At 35.2% G+C, this 17,867-nt stretch overlaps 1 protein-coding gene across 1 annotated transcript in view; it reads left to right on the forward strand.

Moving 5' to 3' along the window:
- The first annotated feature begins 1,085 nt into the window (after positions 1–1,085).
- The window catches only part of SH2D4A (SH2 domain containing 4A), a 38,383-nt gene continuing 21,601 nt past the window's right edge, over positions 1,086–17,867 (forward strand). The window contains exons 1-2 of the mRNA XM_072405278.1: positions 1,086–1,236; positions 8,872–9,227. Of these exons, the coding sequence (XP_072261379.1) occupies positions 9,047–9,227 (181 nt within the window). The 5' untranslated portion in view covers positions 1,086–1,236; positions 8,872–9,046. The remainder of the gene's footprint in view (positions 1,237–8,871; positions 9,228–17,867) is intronic.

Raw genomic sequence — 17,867 nt, forward strand, 5'->3', positions numbered from 1 at the left:
CTGCTTTCTTCTCTTATCAGTATACTGCTTGCCAGCACATAAAGTATTTGGCTCTATGTACTGCTTCTTTTTTCACAATAGAGTCCTGCTAACTGGCAGGTCTCATACCAGGTCAATTTCATCTACCTATACTGTAGGCGTATAAAATGGTTATAACATGGTAAAACCTAACTAGGCATGTATTTGATTTATTCTGGCCTGTTTAACCATTGTTGCTATTGTGAGATTTTCAACACTGTACAGTGCGTTCTAGTTTTAGACCCCATTGCAGGGTATTTTAGGGAGTAAAACATGAGGTAATGTGCATGTTTTGCAAAGATGTTGCAATATTATAATTATTAAGACCTTGACATAGATTTTAAACCTTCCCCCCCACCCCCCCAAAAAAAAACTGCTGCACTAACTACTTAAAAAGTGTGTTATTGTTAAAACAATAGATGTTTGGCTCATGCTAATCCTATTTCTGAGTAATAAGACTGCATACACATGCTCAATTAATGTAGTTGGAAACAATCTTTCATGATTGTTTCCAGCGACAAAAGACTGAAAAATGAATGAACCAGTGCTGTACATACAGCGCCGTTCTGTTGTATGTAGAAGGAAGAGGGGAGCGCGAATGAGCGGCACCCCAATGTGCTCTCCTCCCTTCACTTCTATTGTAGTTTTTCATTGTCTGTCATTCATGGATCTTTAAGGATGGATCCATTAACAACAACAGGTGTCTGATTCTCACCTGAGATGAGTCCGACTGATTGTATCAGACCAGAATCATCAGATGTGTGTGCATTACCTAACTAGCAGTGAGCTTCAGATCAAGAGTTATACATATGTTCATATCAGTTTAGTGACTTAGAAAGCAAAAACAAATCCTCAGTCATGTATTATATTAATCCTAGGGGTTATGATTTTATGGATATTTCTTCTAGATGTCTAATAGACCAAATCCCTAAATTTGAAAACCTTGATGGGCTTTCCTTATACTTCTATCCTTATTATGTTAAAGACAATGTAATACCACATCCATTCAGTAGATGGTGTATGTGATCAATGTGAGCTCATGACAAATGCTATTGTTACTCAGCAGTAGGCAGTCTTTGGCTTGGAAGTGTGCTTGTATAGTAAAGTGTTTTGTCCAGCCCATTAAGTCTATTGACAGGATTTGTGTGCACTTCCTTCACTGCTGAGTCTGATTGTTACTCTTACAGATCTAGCTGGAACAAAGTTTTGTAGTTTGGGGTAAGTCAATTCTCTTTTGCCTTCTATCTGCTTTTTGTACTTTGATCTAATGCTTTACCTTTTAACTTGTACAAGCTGATGTCATTGGGCTTTGTGTTTATGGATGATTGGGATTCACAAAACAAGGAAATATTTAAAACTATGAACTGAGTATTGTGCATGGACAGCTGTTTGATATACAGTGGCAAAAAAAACTAGCAAATCTATCAATCTGTTGGTAAATGTGTTTTATGTTTATTTTTTTATAAACATTGTATGTATCTAAATAACACAGCATTGGGCAAACTAGTATATGTTTGGTTGCTGAAGTTTTTGGGATATTTGGTAATGTGTTGTAATATTGTACACAAAAGTCTGTAGCATGCATGGTTACAGTGCACTGTATATAACCCCTAAGATCTGATCTGAATAAAATGATTCAGGTTTTATGTATCTTTATACAAAGCATTGCTAGCTAAACCACACATATGATAACTATTTAAACTGTCTCATTTCTTTACAAATTCCAGCTGTGGAACATTGCCAGGACAGAATATGTTTTCAGTTAGATACAGAGTTCAATTTGCAGTGGGTGTAACTACCAAGAAAGCAGAAGGTGCAGGTTGCTGACATTCCTTGGAGAAACAAAATTATTTTCTGTGTCTTTCAGTATGTCCTGTACACTCTGCAATACCCATTGTCATTTTTATGCTGCAATAAAATCACGTAAAAATGTGTATTCACCTTGCTGCAACTGGATAATATATTGTTTATGGTACTGGTAGAATTTATTAACTAGGGCGGGCATTGAACTACTCAATCTATTATTATTAATAATAATAAACATGATTTATATAGCGCCAACATATTACGCAGCAATGTACATTAAATAGGGGTTGAACAGACAGTGACACAGGAGGAGAGGACCCTGCCCTGAAGAGCTTACAATCTAGGAGGTGGGGGAAGTAACACACAATAGGAGGGGAGATATGTAGTGGTGGGAAGTAGTGAGGGTTTCAAAAGACAGAAGAAGATGGGTAGGCAAGTTTGAAAAAATGGGTTTGAGCGCTCTTTTAAATGAGCAGAAAGTAGGAGCAAACTGAATAGGATGAGGAAGACCATTCCAGAGAGTTGGGGCAGCTCTAGAGAAGTCTTGTATCCGTGCGTGTGATGAGGTTATTAGTGAGGAAGTCATTAGTAGGTCTTTGGAGGAGCGGAGAGAGCGGCTGGGGGAATACTTTTTTACCAGGTCAGAAATGTAAGTGGGACAATAACTGTGTAGGGATTTGAAGGCAAAGCACAGGAGCTTGAATTTGATTTTAAGGTGAAATGGAAGCCAATGGAGAGAACTACAAAGAGATGCAGCGGAAGAGGAGTGGTGGGAAGGATGGATGAGTCTGGCAGCAGCATTCATAATAGATTGTAGAGAGTCGGGTTAGTGGAATACCAGCGAGAAGGATGTTACAGTAGTCCAGACGAGAGATGATAAGAGCATGTACAAGGAGTTTGGTGGTCTCGGGGGACAGGTAGGGGCAGATTTTGGAGATGTTGCGTAGGTGAAAGTGACAGGACCTGGAAATGTTCTGAATATGGGGGGTAAATGAGAGGGCAGAGTCAAAGGTGACACCAAGACAACGTGCCTGAGGGGAGAGACAAATAACAGTGTTGTTAACAGTTAGATATATGTCAGGGGGGGATTTGGAATTTGAGGGGGGGATGATGGTGCGTTCTGTTTTATCCAGGTTGAGCTTCAGAAATCAGTCAGACATCCATGATGAAATGGCTGACAGGAAGCAAGTAGTGCTCTCAGTTTTAGGCACCACTTGGGTTCTGACCAATTTCAGGCAGTTGAAAAACTTTTTATCACACAAGGAGACTTTTCAAATGTATTGGATTATCTCCCTGGGAGTGGAACCTGGCCAATTTATTTTCAATGTAGATGAGTAAACAATCAAAAACACTAATTCATAGGATATGAATTATAGGAACACAATGGACCACAGTGGGTTCAGTTTCTAGAAGAAGATACTCAGTGTTTGGCATGTTTGACATCTCCCTGGTTATATTTTGGGAGACATCTGCTGAACTATGGTCAGCTCACAGTAATATGTAGACACCTACCAACCCCATGAATACATGAAATACATATAAAACATGAAGTGATATATAAAGCTGCATTATCCACAAGTTGTCCTTATATAAAAGGAAAGCCTACCCAAGCCCTTGATCTAATCCTGTTTATAACCCTTCATCCAGGTGCTTACCTATTCCTGGTTGATGTACCAGTGTTTTGATCCTTTCACATGTGACCAGTGCCAAAAATGTTTTTGGCACTGATTGAATTTTTTTTAATTTAGTTGTATTATGTAGCACTTTCCAAAGTTCATAGTCAGGCCACTAATTGTCCCTCAAAGTCTCACAATCTAATGTTTCTACTATAGTCATATGTCATTACCACAGTCTAAGGCAAACTTTTGATGGAAAATCAATTTACCTAACTGCATGTTTTTGGGACTAAGGCCGCAAATATGAGAGAAGACTTCTTCCAATAAAAAGGGCTAAGTAGCATCGAGAGGGAGATATACCTTAGCATATTAAAAGTCTATGGATGGTGGTCCTTAGTTTTTTAAGCTTTGTTTTTTGGATGTGTTTAATTTTTTTGAAATTGAAGTTTCCCCAAAAGGTAAACAAGCATGTATTACCTAAAATAAAACACATTCTTTAACAATCAGTTGTTTGGAGAAAATGCAATACATTTCTTCATTTTAGTAAAGCAAGCCCATTGAAAGGCATGTGTATGTCATGTGAGGCCTTATTAAATGGCTGATCTCATTCCTAAATGTTAGAAATGTTATAAGTGCCTATATCAATAGGTGTGGCAGAATCCTGTTGATGCTGTTTAATGTGTAATTTTAGAGATTCACTTTCTGCTACACCTACTGCTTCATCACATTCCCATAATTAAGCATGTATTAGACATTTCATATAATGCAAGGTCATAAAGGTATCCAAATAAAAACTCAGTATTTAACCTTTAAAATAAATCAGTGATTTGCCTGTGCAGGCACAATGAAAAGGTTTGATTTAATCCCTCATACCCAGTAGCATATACTTACCTTTCCATTACCCCAACACTGATTCACTTACTACCAACAGCAATAGAACTATCTACTACCTCTGAGCATTGATGATCATGTGACCGACTCCCTGTAACATGGGGGATCCCTCTTATAGGCTACATGGCTTTCCTTTTAATGGTGCAGAGTGGGAGTTCATTATATCTTCATAGTGCTAAGCAGAGAATGTACCACTGTCTGGAAATCTGTTTTACAAAATAGCATTTTTGTATTAATATTAATGTATAACCAAAGCTTTTATCATAGTCTTAGAGTAGGAAACTATCAGAGTGTTGTTTTATTGCTGGTGGTGAGAGCAATTCTTCATTGGCTGTGATGTCCTCTGAAATCTAGATATAAATTATTGGACTAAGGCTGCCTATGCCTAATTAGGTTATTCCAATATTCATATAGCAAAAGAAGAGGTCAGAAACTCAATATCAAATGTATGGCTATAAATTATTTTTTACAGCTGCATTTGACCCAAATCAAGGGCCCTATTCCGTGATTGTAAACTGCATGTATTTTTACATGCTTTTGAATGCTGAATGTGTTTTGAAGGCATTTTAAAAGATGTATATCCTGCATGTATTTTTAGAAGTGAGACTTTCTAAGCATGTACAATACATTTACAAAAGTACCATTTAACCCATAAAAACTTTCATTTCTCAAAAGTGTACATAAACTACAACAAACTAAATTATTAGAAAACATACAACATAAAACATCAGTTGTAGTGTGCTAAAATATAAAATGTAAATAATCCCTACTTCCCTAATTATCCCTGACATGATTACAGAATAAAAGATTTCATTGGGCACTGTACATATCCGCTAACATTTTATATTTCAAACAATTTTATTGGGGTTTACAAGGGTTTTTTACAACATATTTAGGGTCAAATTGAGAAGGCAGAATGACTAGTAGGCATTGTTACAGGGAAATAGGCTGTTGTCCTACACCCTCAGTTTGCCTCAAAAGGTTTTTATCTTGGTGGGAAAAAAGGCAGCAAGTAACATAACCACAAAAATAGGGAAATCAACTCAATTTTGAACTTTTGGGTTAAAAATTGAACAGTGGGTTTTTGACTGCCAAGCTCTGTTTTTTTTAAACCTACATGTTTTCTAGTTTGGAGCTAATGCAGCTCTATAAACATTTATTTAGCTATAAATAACTTTCTTTATAAAGGTTACATCCTTGTAAAACATTCCTCTCAAAAGTATCTGTGTATAAGGTCATCGAACATTGTCTTCCCCAACATCACCTGGGGCTAATTTCATTTATTAGGATAGAAAAAGAATGAAACATTCCTTTCTTTGTATTGGTATATATAAGTTTCAGTACTCAATTCACTTGTTGCCATGGGTTGTACACTGCTCTCTAATCCAATTTTAGTAAATGCACCACACTAGCATTCCATTATTAAAATAAATTTGGCTATTCTGGGCAGGCCAAAAAAATCCAGAACTTGACTGGATTTATTTAATTCTAAAAAGGTCAAAGAAAATGATGCAATCACTTGAGAACAAGCTGCTTTTGTTGCTTGGATCTCGTTACAGAATCTTAACCTTTGTCAATGTAGCTGCTGGATCATTTTGTACTACTCGATATACGTCAGCACTGACTCTCTTCTAATAGAGTAAACCTCACAATGTTCCTTAATAACAGCCAGGGTCTCTGTGAAAAAAAAATAAATCACAGTGGAGATCATTGTTCTGAAATTAACAGAGAAGAGGAATGTACTTCACTTACATTTAGAGTGTAAGTAGTGTAACATTTTTTAAGTTTTTATGGTATAGGAAAGGGTTAAATCATCTGCCAAATATTTTATTTTGAACCCTCTCTTTCTTGCCTGAATAACTTAACTATCTAATATTTACATTACTATCCCCCTTCTCTGGAGTCTCGATATTTATCAATATCCATCATTTATCACAAGGCCAGGTAAATTAAGCCAATTGGCTCAGAATTTGTCATCTTTAATAGCAGAGGGACACTGAAAGGGTTGTTAAAGTAAAAAAGGATGCCAAAGAATTCACTGCAATATGTTATAATACATTGCTGTTACAATGCATCCAAGCAAGTTAACATACAATAATGTGTGATAAAAGCAGCAGTACTGGTAGTTTCAATAATAAAGTTTAAGAAAGCTATCGTTTTAGTTTGTATAAGGGTAAAGAAAGGTTGTGTGCAAGAGAGATGGCAGGGAAGCAAACCTTCCAATAGCATATAGGTCCACCTTACCTATAAGCGTGTTGTCACTCAATCCTCTATGTGGAAATGCTGTGCGGCTGCAGCCAGAATAGGTTATGCCTCACTATTCTTCCCAAAATTTTCTTTCTATTTTCTCTGTATCATCTTCTCTCACTTTCTGGATCTTCCAGCTTTTCCCAATCTTTTTAACTTAATGGAACCTTTGACATTTTTATGCCTGTCAGAACCAATTCATTGGGGGTTAGTGCAGATTGCTCTTCATATTGGTGGTCATTGAGATAAAAAATCTCTCATCACAGTTTTGAACAGATTGGAAACCTAACAGACAAGTAAAACTATCATTGATGTCCTGCAGCTGGCACTGCCAAGTGGCATTGGCCCTAGAACTATATCATATCATCCAATGGAAGGATAAGGGTACCAGCTCAAGAGACCACTGTCAACCACTGGAAGAACACTAGGATTCAACAGAACCTTGTTTAAGAATGACCGGTCTAGATTTTAGATGTAGGCATCATAACCAGTTAGGAATATTCACATTCTTTCTATGCAGCTGTGAGCTCAGGCTCTAATTCAGATACATTCTGGTTCTGATAACTCTACAGTATCATCAAATACTGTACAAATGCTATAAAGGATATAGAATGTTCTTCTCTACTTTACTTTAGAATCAAAGTTATCAGAGGAGTAGGATTTTTGTTTTACATAAAATGAAATGGTTTCATTGACATAGTTAAGCAGAAACCTTTCAGAAATTCCAGGTATTTCAGAATCTTAAAGAATTTACAACACCATATGTTTTCTATTAAATCCAGTCCTTTTCTTCTTTTATAATGCTTGTGATTCCCTTCAGTAAGCCCCCTCTTCCCTGCTTTGGGTACAGTTTACAAACAAATGAAAAGAACACAATCTTACATTTTTGAAAACATGTAAATGTATTATTTATATATTAGTTGTAGTTGTATACCCAACCTATCACGTTTATTTTTCAGATTAAACAGGGAATCTGATTGGTTTCTGAGGAGCTGCATTAGTTATCATATATGTACAGTAAACTAACATGTTCAGTCTTTTTTAGTGGCATTTAACCAGAAGCAGAGTTTATTTCAGGATAGAAATATAAATGGAGTTGTTTTGTGATATATTTATCTTGGAGTAATTTGCAGTTACAGTTTATTTAAAGTACACCACAATCCAGAATGAAAGCACTGCAATTAGCATGCTTGTGAAAACTGACCTTTTGTAAAGTCTGTTATTATGTTCACGTTTACTACTGGTTAGGTCTTCCTTTTATTTTAGTTAGCATTGAAGGTTAGCACAGAATGCTGAGATTTTGGTACTGTATGACAATATGAACGTCTTATAGATACAAGTATCAAGGTGTCAGGATCATTGTCATTTCCACCAAACAGAACCAACCCAACCCTATCCTGGAAATTACAGACCGAATCTGACTGTTTCAATCCGGTATTTGAATGAGTAAATAAAAATAATACTTTACAGACACCTTGGTATAATAATACAGACACCTTGGTATATGTTAATAAACAATGACCAGTAGTCTAAACATAGACTATATTCAGGTTGTTGTGCAGATACTACTTCGTCATGCCAGTGAACTGATGCTTTGAGGAAGATGCTACAAATAGCTTCTACCTGCGGCAGCCAGGTATAATGGAGGTGGCAATGAGAGCGGTACATTATCATTCACTGCTGCCCAATGTCTAATCTGCAGATCCTGGTTCTGGAACCAGCACTGTCTTATGAGTGACCAAGACACTGGGAGTTGATTCCAAAGCAAGTCTGATTCTACTTTTAGTCTCTTTGCTACATAGATACTACTTTGATCAACGAGTACCTCCTGCATCACTGAAAAAATGGTTTCCCTTTAAAATGTAGTTGATTGTACATTGAAGTCATGCATCATTTTAGGTTTGGATGGAGTAGTGAAAGCTTAAAGTCTTTGCCAGTTTTTTTTTTTTTCTTTCTGCTGTATTTAGATTTTCCTTCAATTCCTGTCCAATAAACCTAACAGGAATTTAGAGGAAAGACTTTCAAAGATAGCTGGCCTTGGAACTGGTATTCTTGTATAAGATTTACTCTTACCTTTTGTTCTGGTCACAAGGTGAAAATATTAAAAATATTGATTTCCCATCACTTTCTGTTTTGGTTATGGTGGCCAGTGTAAAACAAATTTCCAAGGCTTCTTATTCCATTATTTTACATTGACCCTGCATACATGGTGTAATATAATGTAACATTGTAGTTTTTTTTTTTTTTATAGTCTACATATAATAACATGTACCCCAAATGTTTTCTTTTTCAGAGATGAAAATATATTGTACACTATGACATGGATGCTGTACAGTCTACTCAGATGCTTCAGTGTTAAATCCCAAGAAATATAACTTTATAACATTTTTCTGAATCCTAAAAGGATTACCTATTGCAGTTGAATCCCAAGGATTTTATCATATAAACTGGTATAAACAGCAGCAGCCATGCTTAAGCAGATATTAGCTGACATGTATATCGACCCAGAACTTTTAGCAGAACTTAGTGAAGAACAGAAACAGATCTTGTTCTTCAAGATGAGAGAAGAACAGGTACGGAGATGGAAAGATAGAGAGACCAAACTTGAACAAAACGAAGCGTTACAGAAGTGCAACAAACCAAAGAAAGGTAAGGATTTGCTTCTTTATTCCTAAAAAGACCCAGACACTCAAATTGTTGATGTAGTAGTTTTGTAATAGTATAAATAGATTTCTTGATATTTGTACTAAATACAGAACTGCATTAAGTTTATATTATTTTGGATAAATGTGCATACTAAAAAATACACTACACAAGTAGTACACACAAGTATTTCCTTTAAATGTATGTTCGTTCAGGCTCTTTATGGCCAACCTGACAGATAAATAATCTAAATATCTTTATTCTTAAAAAAAAAGTCACTGACAAACAAAAGCATCCTGTTTGTTTGTGGAAGTGATTCAGACTGCCTGGTATTATTACTAAAAGGCAGGAAGATTAGGTTTAAACAAGAAACAAGGAAGTCACACAAAGAGTATATTAAAAAAAAAAACAACAGCTGTCTGTGAAAGGGCTAAAATATTATCCTTTATCTTCTCTGAAATATGGTCTAGGGTTGATGTTTGTAAATGGAGATTACAGCGTTTGCTGAACTTTGAGCTCACACTGCTCACCAGCAACCACTAAAGTAATCCTCAGTTTGAGATTGAGGTTTTGCTATGTTGTAGCAAATATCTAGAAATGTTAAATGTCCACTATAAAAGGTACTCTTTGTCTTGAAAACCTTTTTCAAAATAGCAGTGTTTTTCAAGGCTTAATAGCTAAATAACAGTTGTCCATCTACTCCTGTTTTGTGATATGTGCCTTTTCATAGAATACTTTATACATTTCTTTTTGTGTATTTAAAGTAGTTAAAGTGTTTTACTGAAGGTTAACTGATTCAGAGGATGAATTTTATACATACCTATAACCTGTAGTAAGGAGTGGTTATATCTTTAGACTTTCAAACAGAAGTGTTTGGTTAGTTGGTGTGTCTCTCAGCTTTGATAAAGAACACTTGAAATGATCTACAGCTTTTGAGAATCTTAATGCTTGCATTCCATGGAATTAAAATTAGGAGGTGTTGCCAATGGACATTGCAGGAATTTTATTTTCTAGCCATTAAAAAGAGCATTTGAGGAGTGCTTCCACCAAAATGTTATACATTTGTTACTTTTTTTTAGCTTGAAAATATATTGTTGCAATAGTTGGCTTGAATAGTTTTGTCAATAAAAACACAAACATTTTCAGAAGGGGGTTACTAATGACCCCCGACCATCAAATCTACCACCACATCCAACAATTCTCTCATGACATGTATACTTTAAAGGCCAATTGCTTCTGAATTGACATTTGGGTGGGCACTTGTTAATTAATTACCCACTGCCTGTGGTGCCTCTGCTAAACCCATATGGACATCATACCTTACCAATGTAAATTATTAACAACAAGCTATATACTGTACCTTCTATATATATATGTAATAATAAAACATATAAACTATTACTACCTACACTGAATGATGAAAAAGGTACTATACTATACCTAAAAGTAAGTTTGACAACTTTAACCTATTACATGATAATGATTTTTTTATATCTACTATTTGTATTAATAAAAAAAGTCCTATGTGTTGCCAACATGTAATGAATTCTATACAATACAATAAAATGCTTGAAGGTAACATTATCATTCAGTGATATAGAAAACTTTACACATTCCACGTCATTGCATAGTTTCACAGTGTTGTGGTATGTACAGGATATTCCATATCCTTTTTAAAGCACTGTTTATACAGACTTTTTTACGTTTCCTTCCTTATTTTGCCATTAATTTTCCTTTTACTGCATGCCACTATAGCTTTATCTTTATGCAACAGGTGTCTTCTTCATTGTGTGTTTTATAAGAGGTTCATAAAGCACAACACCCTGATTTCTACTTGCCAATAAATAATAACTCCGTTATGGCACATAGATTGTTCCATAATAATATACTATATATATATATATATATATATATATATATATATATATATATATATATATATATATCTTTACAATAAGGTATCACTTGTTTACTCACCAAAAGTTTTTAGTACAGTTCCTATATTTATAAAATACATTGATTACTTGTATTTGCATCTTCTTCCATTGCCCCCATTGGCAAAGATATTTTAAAAATAGCTGACATTTTCAAATTTATTGTGGCTTTATTAGTTTACCTATAAATATGCCCCGTGATCCTTTGTACATGATGGTATAAACCTAATAATATTAGGTAATAATAATAATACTTTATAACTGCACTGAAAAATGAATTAATGAGGGTGAATATCAATGAGTCCAGATACATCTAGGCCTTCTTTTCATTCATACGTCTTAGTATTTATTACATAATTACTCGTAATATCCTCAACCCTTTTGTCTCTACACTGTCATACTTTTGATTGTACAATATAATTTTACCATGACACCTGTGTCCAGCATATACAAACACCATGGTATTGTTTCCAAGAATGAACAAATAGGCATGATTGAATCAGTATCATGGGTGAAACAATGAAGCAAAATACAGTCTATTATAACATACAATAAAACACCTGCCTTATTGCCCAGGTAGTTATCCTATTATTTTTTAGTATTTATATAGAGCCAACATATCACGCAGTGCTATACAAAGTCCATAGTCATGTCACTAGCTGTCCCTCAAAGGGGTTCACAATCTAATGTCTCTACCTCATACTAATATGTCATTACCACAGTTTAAGGTCAATTTTGGGTAAAGCCAATAAACCTAACTGCATGTTTTTGGAATGTGGGAGGAAACCGGAGTACCTGGAGAAAACCCCTGCAAACACAGGGGGAACCTGCAAACTCCATGCAGATAGTGTCCTGGACAAGATTTAAACCTTGCATCTAGTGCTACAAGGACCAGAGTGCTAACCTCTGAACCACCATGCTGCCCACCTGCCTTTGTCCCAAAATAATATAAAAAGTGTAAAAACTCAATTCCCTATATTTGACAGTAGAATAGTCGCAATAGCAGCCATTATACATGGTTAGGTTATATTTTGTTCACAGGGAGAGCTTTACATGTAGGAAAAGAATTTGCCTTTTTTGGTTAAAATCAGTGCATCAGTCATGTAGTTCTCCTGATTTCTTTCCTCAGCAATTAACTTTTCTCTGTATATCAGAACATAAATCTCAGTATCAGGATCTGAGCACAGCATACTTTCAGTTAGATAATAAAAGTTGATATATATATATCCCATAGAGGATGTCCCGATAGTACTCTTAATCCAGCAAAGGTGAAATTTTACTTTAATGTTTGCTAACAAAAAGCAGATGACGTTTAGGAAAACCATTCCAGGTTTTCTGGATCACCCAGGTTAACTGATAAAAGTATAATGCCTTGGAGTGCATTAATAAATCAGACCCATTACTATAATATATATATATTATCTGCCTGTAGTGTAGTAAATAAGTCACCAGTAAAACATTCTTATCATAGTTTGGCACTGCTTGTTTGTTTTTTATTCATACAGTGTTAATAGGCAAGTTATGTGCTTGCTTCAGCATTTACTCCCTATGATCTATTCCAGATGTGGTCATTAACAATGGATTGTTTAGGAGATTTCAAAAACAAAGGAAAGATACCACATATCAGAGGTTTTATAATGTAACGCATACTAGCAACAATAATGCTAAGATTTTTCTGAAAAACTAAATAGAATTATCTTGTACTAAAATGTTGGCACAAAAATACAAACATAGGAAAAACAGGATTTTAACCTTGCAGTCATTTTCATACATATGGCAAGCACGTTACGGTTTTATGTTTTATTTTGTCTCGTAAAAGTTAAATAGATGTTCTTTTGTCACTATAGGCAAACAGAAAAGTTAATTGTTAGCCCTGACTCAATGCACTAGTGCTTTGTGATGAATTGTTTGAGAATTTTAATTCCTGTTATGCTTCATTCTACAGCTGTGGAATGTGGATCTTGTTAACTCTATGTGTAGTACAGCAGATGATCTTTGGGGATTCTCAGCAATAAGAAAAGCAGGCTTTTCACATAATTATATCACATACCTTGATCAGTTATTTTCCACTCTTTATTATAAAGCTACAGCTTTCATACAAATTCTATTAGCACTATTAAAAAGCATATTGCTATGCAACATGTTTAGCATTTGTAACATGCACAATTTAGATTCCAAAGTGAACTCCAGGTAAAAAAAAACACCCTTCTATCTTTTAAAGCATTCATCATAGTGTACTTTTTAAGCTAGTTTAGGTGCCTGTTTTTTTTTTTTTTTGCCTTTTTTTATCCCCTGTACAGACTGGAGGGGCCAGCAGTTTCAACCATTCAAGCTTTATGCTCTGTGCTTGGCATAGTATTGTATTGCATGGCAGAACTAAACCTAAAACTGAAAAACTTGCAAAGGACAGGATATGTATCTTCTGTAATATAACAAACATATCTGTCTGTTCACAATCTTTTCTATAATGTACACTGGGCTGCTCAGGTGCAACTTAGTGTATGACCCACTCATACCTGGCCGCCATAAATGTGCCATAAATGGCTCACTTGATTATCCATTTGTCAGGGGTCATTTTTCCCAGTTGCCAATATTTGAAGCCAGGTGCTGTGAGTAGTTAGAAAAAAAAAAAAGGAAAACATATTCATATTGTAGTAGAGGACACAAAGATATTTGACAGCCCATAAGGACTCTCAAAGATGCTTCCTAAAATTAAATGGTAAGAAATAATATTTTCAGTTGATTAAAAAAAAACAAAGTAGTTTTTTTATTTTTTTATTAGAATAAATTATTAAAAATGAAAAAAATAAAATAATTTATAGGAAAAAAGAAAACCATATGTGTAGTTAAAAGTGAATCCAAACCAATTTTTTTAATTAATTTTTTTAATTAAGATGAGGAAAAAAGTGGTTCATTTTTAATTATTTAACATACAGCAGAAGTATGTATTGATATTACCTTAGTTTTAAGTACTAGAAAATGTGCAAACGGTATTGTTATGTAGTCACTAAATCACATACTGTTCATCTACATTACACATGCCTATTGTATGTTCTTTCCTATTTCCTTTTTGCTTATTCTCCATGTGACAGTTATGTAGGATGCATTGTATAATTTGAGAAACAAGCAGACACACACCCAGGCCACATTCCTATTACTTGCAGGCACAGATCATACCAATGTCACCTACATGTATTATTGGCATTGCAAATATTTATGTATTGCATATAATTATTTTTGTAATGTACTGTACGTTTTTATGGTTCATACAGATATATATGTGCACATTGCTGGGTTGCCATTATTGTGTCTCTTTACTGTTATTTAAAATTGTTCTATTCAAATTAGCTACAATACAATCAATGCAAGTTCAAATAAACTACCACTCCTGTAACAAAATGTTATATATTTGAATGTGTTCTTATTAAGAATCAAAGTTATTTCTCTATTGCTATTAAGTGCCAGCAAACATGCAGTAAAAGTTTGAATCTGGGGAAATATTTCTAGTTCTTAAGCTGCGTACGTACACACGTGCAATTCTTAGGATAGATCCACGTACAATAAACGACGTAAGCTGTACACACGCCAGATTCTCGACGGTTATCCGCCCTGAGCCGATTATCGGGCAAGAAAAATTTGACGTGTGTACATAGCTGTGGTAAGAACATATTAATTCCCAAGGTTGTAAGGCAGTCCAGAGCGACCACTTATTCCAGCCACTCCAGACATGCTGAGACTGGAGACCAAAGGAGATAGCTTATCCACTGCTAGGACAAACTGTTGCCCTTCTTTTATTGAAATTGGGACTCAGGGTAAACAAAAACACACTATATAAATACAGACACCAACACTGGAGGAACAGTATCATTAAGAACTAAGTTTATTTGTACTGGCAGACGGAACAACAGGCTAGAACATTTTGGTAATCACCAAAATGTGTCTACCATCAGAAACATGTGTTCGTGGCTTGTGGCCCCCACCGCAGCCTGTCCAAGGCTCAGCATTGTCTTTACAGAAACCTATCAGTGGGTATGTATTAGTGGTGGGGGTGGGCAGAAACACATCATGACTTCTGATTGCTGCAGGAAATAGATGGATAGATCCAATGCAACCTATGGAGAAAAACTGCTTATTTAATAAATCATGGCCTCCTAGCTCAAGAAGATGATTGTAGAACTGCTGGAGTCAGTGATGGTCTTGAAAAACAAGGATGCTTCCCAGCTGATCTTAGGTCCATGGTCCATGTTGAAAATATGGAAAACAGTTGTCAAAAGTTTATTCTTACTTGTGATTATATTACAAATCATAAAACTGTTGCTTTACAATGCATTATTTGCCAGGAACATAGCACAGAACATAACACATTATCATCAGTACTTTCCAAGCTGGAATGTTCATAATGATTTATATGACTGTGATTATACTATAATGTTGTTCATGTGATGTAAGCATAATGTTTATCCACTTAGAATGAGTGTTATGTAGTAAACATAACATGAATGTGACATAACACATATTCATTGATGTTAGGTAAGCTGGAGTAAAAGAATCGCGTTATTCTCATACAGTCCTAATTGCATATCATTTTGTTAATTCTATTACCAGCAATTTAGCTTTAAAGAGTTATAAACGTAGTTTGTCATGTGGATCTTGTAGCTTTCATCTGTACAAGAAATCTTACATAACTTACCTTTTATCTGAATTTTAAAATATATTTTTTTTCACTGTGTAACAATGCCATTGTATTTTAGGAATATTTTTATATTAAAGCTAAAAATAATTTTGATAGCAATGTATGAGACACCTATATATAGTATTTATTTATATTCTTCTTATGATACAGTTTTTATTTTTACCTAATCAATGTATTATTCGAATAGTACATTATTACATTTTAATGTTCAGGTTACCTAGGTAATCCATGTTTGCTGGACCCCCCAGGTTCTCCCATGATAGTCTATCTTCACCGGTATTGGAGAGCTTTATTAAATAAGGTCCATTGTGTTGAACACACTACACCATAGTGGAGGGATATGTTTACATGTCTTTGTTTTGAATTATTCCCTATACTAGGCATGAGCAAATTTAGATTTGACCCTGAATTGTCTTTATTTGCATGCTTCATTAGTATGGATTTTTTCAGGGGGAGCATATTGGATTTTTAAGACACACTCATCTCATTTGAACAATCGTTAAAAAAACATTGCCTATAGTGTATTGTAGGTATAACACACGACCCACTAATTATTTTTAGGCTGACATTGATTTTAGGTTACATTTAAATGAAATGGCTAAATGATTTTTTGGCTAAGACTTCTAAAGAAAAGTACACTTGTAAGAGAATACTATTTGCTGACTTATTTACTGACTTATCACTGCCATAGCTACAGACCAATGTCCTCAATGCAACTTGGGCACCCCTATTATCAGCACAGTTTGGACACTGACTAAGTGACAGAACCTCTCAGTAACAGACTCTTCTTGGTTCCCAAGACAAACCCCTTTGGTGACAAACCCCCACAGTACAGACCGCCCACCGCCCACCCCAGTGACAGACTTCTCCCCTCAATGCAGAATCCCAATGGCTGACAGACCCACCACACCTAATGCAGACAGCCCACTTACTGAGAGGACCCCCCTTGGTGACAGGACCCCCTTCTTAGTGACAGACTCTTTGCCTCAGTGCAGAATGCCCAATGACAGGACACCTCCCAGTTATACTTCCCTTTCGAAACAATGGGCCCTACCGCAATTGTGACCTCTGAATCCCCTGTTCCTACATCCCTGCTTTCAGCATTGTTTACTATTCTGATGCTGATTTTCTAAAAGCTATTGGTCACCTTTCGAAGTGAAGAAGGAAATAAACTCTATAATGAGGCCTAATGACATTCAGAACTAAACAGCAGTTTCTAACTCATTATTAACCTTTTGCACAGGTTACACTTATGACTTTGTTAGGACATACATATTGATAGTTTCAACAGTGGGGTCTTGCAATAGAAAATTCCCGGTTTACGATTGAAGTATGTCATTTATTGATATTTTATATCTGTTTTATTATCTATTTTATTCAATATAAGAAGTCCCAATAAAGCTTTATACATTTATAGTAAGATGGATCCTGTGATAAACATATTTCTTTTTTATGATGTGAACTCTTATTGGTCTCTACATAAATGTAACTATCTATGTTTGATGATTCCCTCATGGTATTTGGTGTCTCAGTGCTGGATAGTTTGTCATGTGATGTGACACTTTTATATTTGATGACACTACTCTACTGTCCTTCTAGACTTCATCTGTTATCAGGCAAATAATCATGGCAATTTCTCAGCAGTCCTTGTTAACTATTATATGATCTCATAGTTTCAGTATAGTAAGTTATTTTTTCAAGCCACAATTTTAACATATTTAAAGCCCAGGTAAAGTCATGTAAAAAGATAGACCGTCAGATAGACTTTGTATTTCTATTTTTATAGTTGTCAGTTTTCTTGTCAGTATGAAAACACTCACTGGGCCAGATTTATTAAAGCTCTCCAAGGCTGGATAGGATACACTTTAATTAGTGAAGCTGGGTGATCGAGCAAACCTGGATTGGATTTCCTAAAATCATTTGCTATATAAATGTTTTGAATCCTGGACCAGATTAATTCCAGGAGTTCTGTATCACCCAGCTTCACTGAATAAACAAATTGCCAGAAACAAATGGTTG

Source organism: Pyxicephalus adspersus, chromosome 3 (assembly GCF_032062135.1).
Source record: "Pyxicephalus adspersus chromosome 3, UCB_Pads_2.0, whole genome shotgun sequence".
NCBI lineage: Eukaryota > Metazoa > Chordata > Amphibia > Anura > Pyxicephalidae > Pyxicephalus > Pyxicephalus adspersus.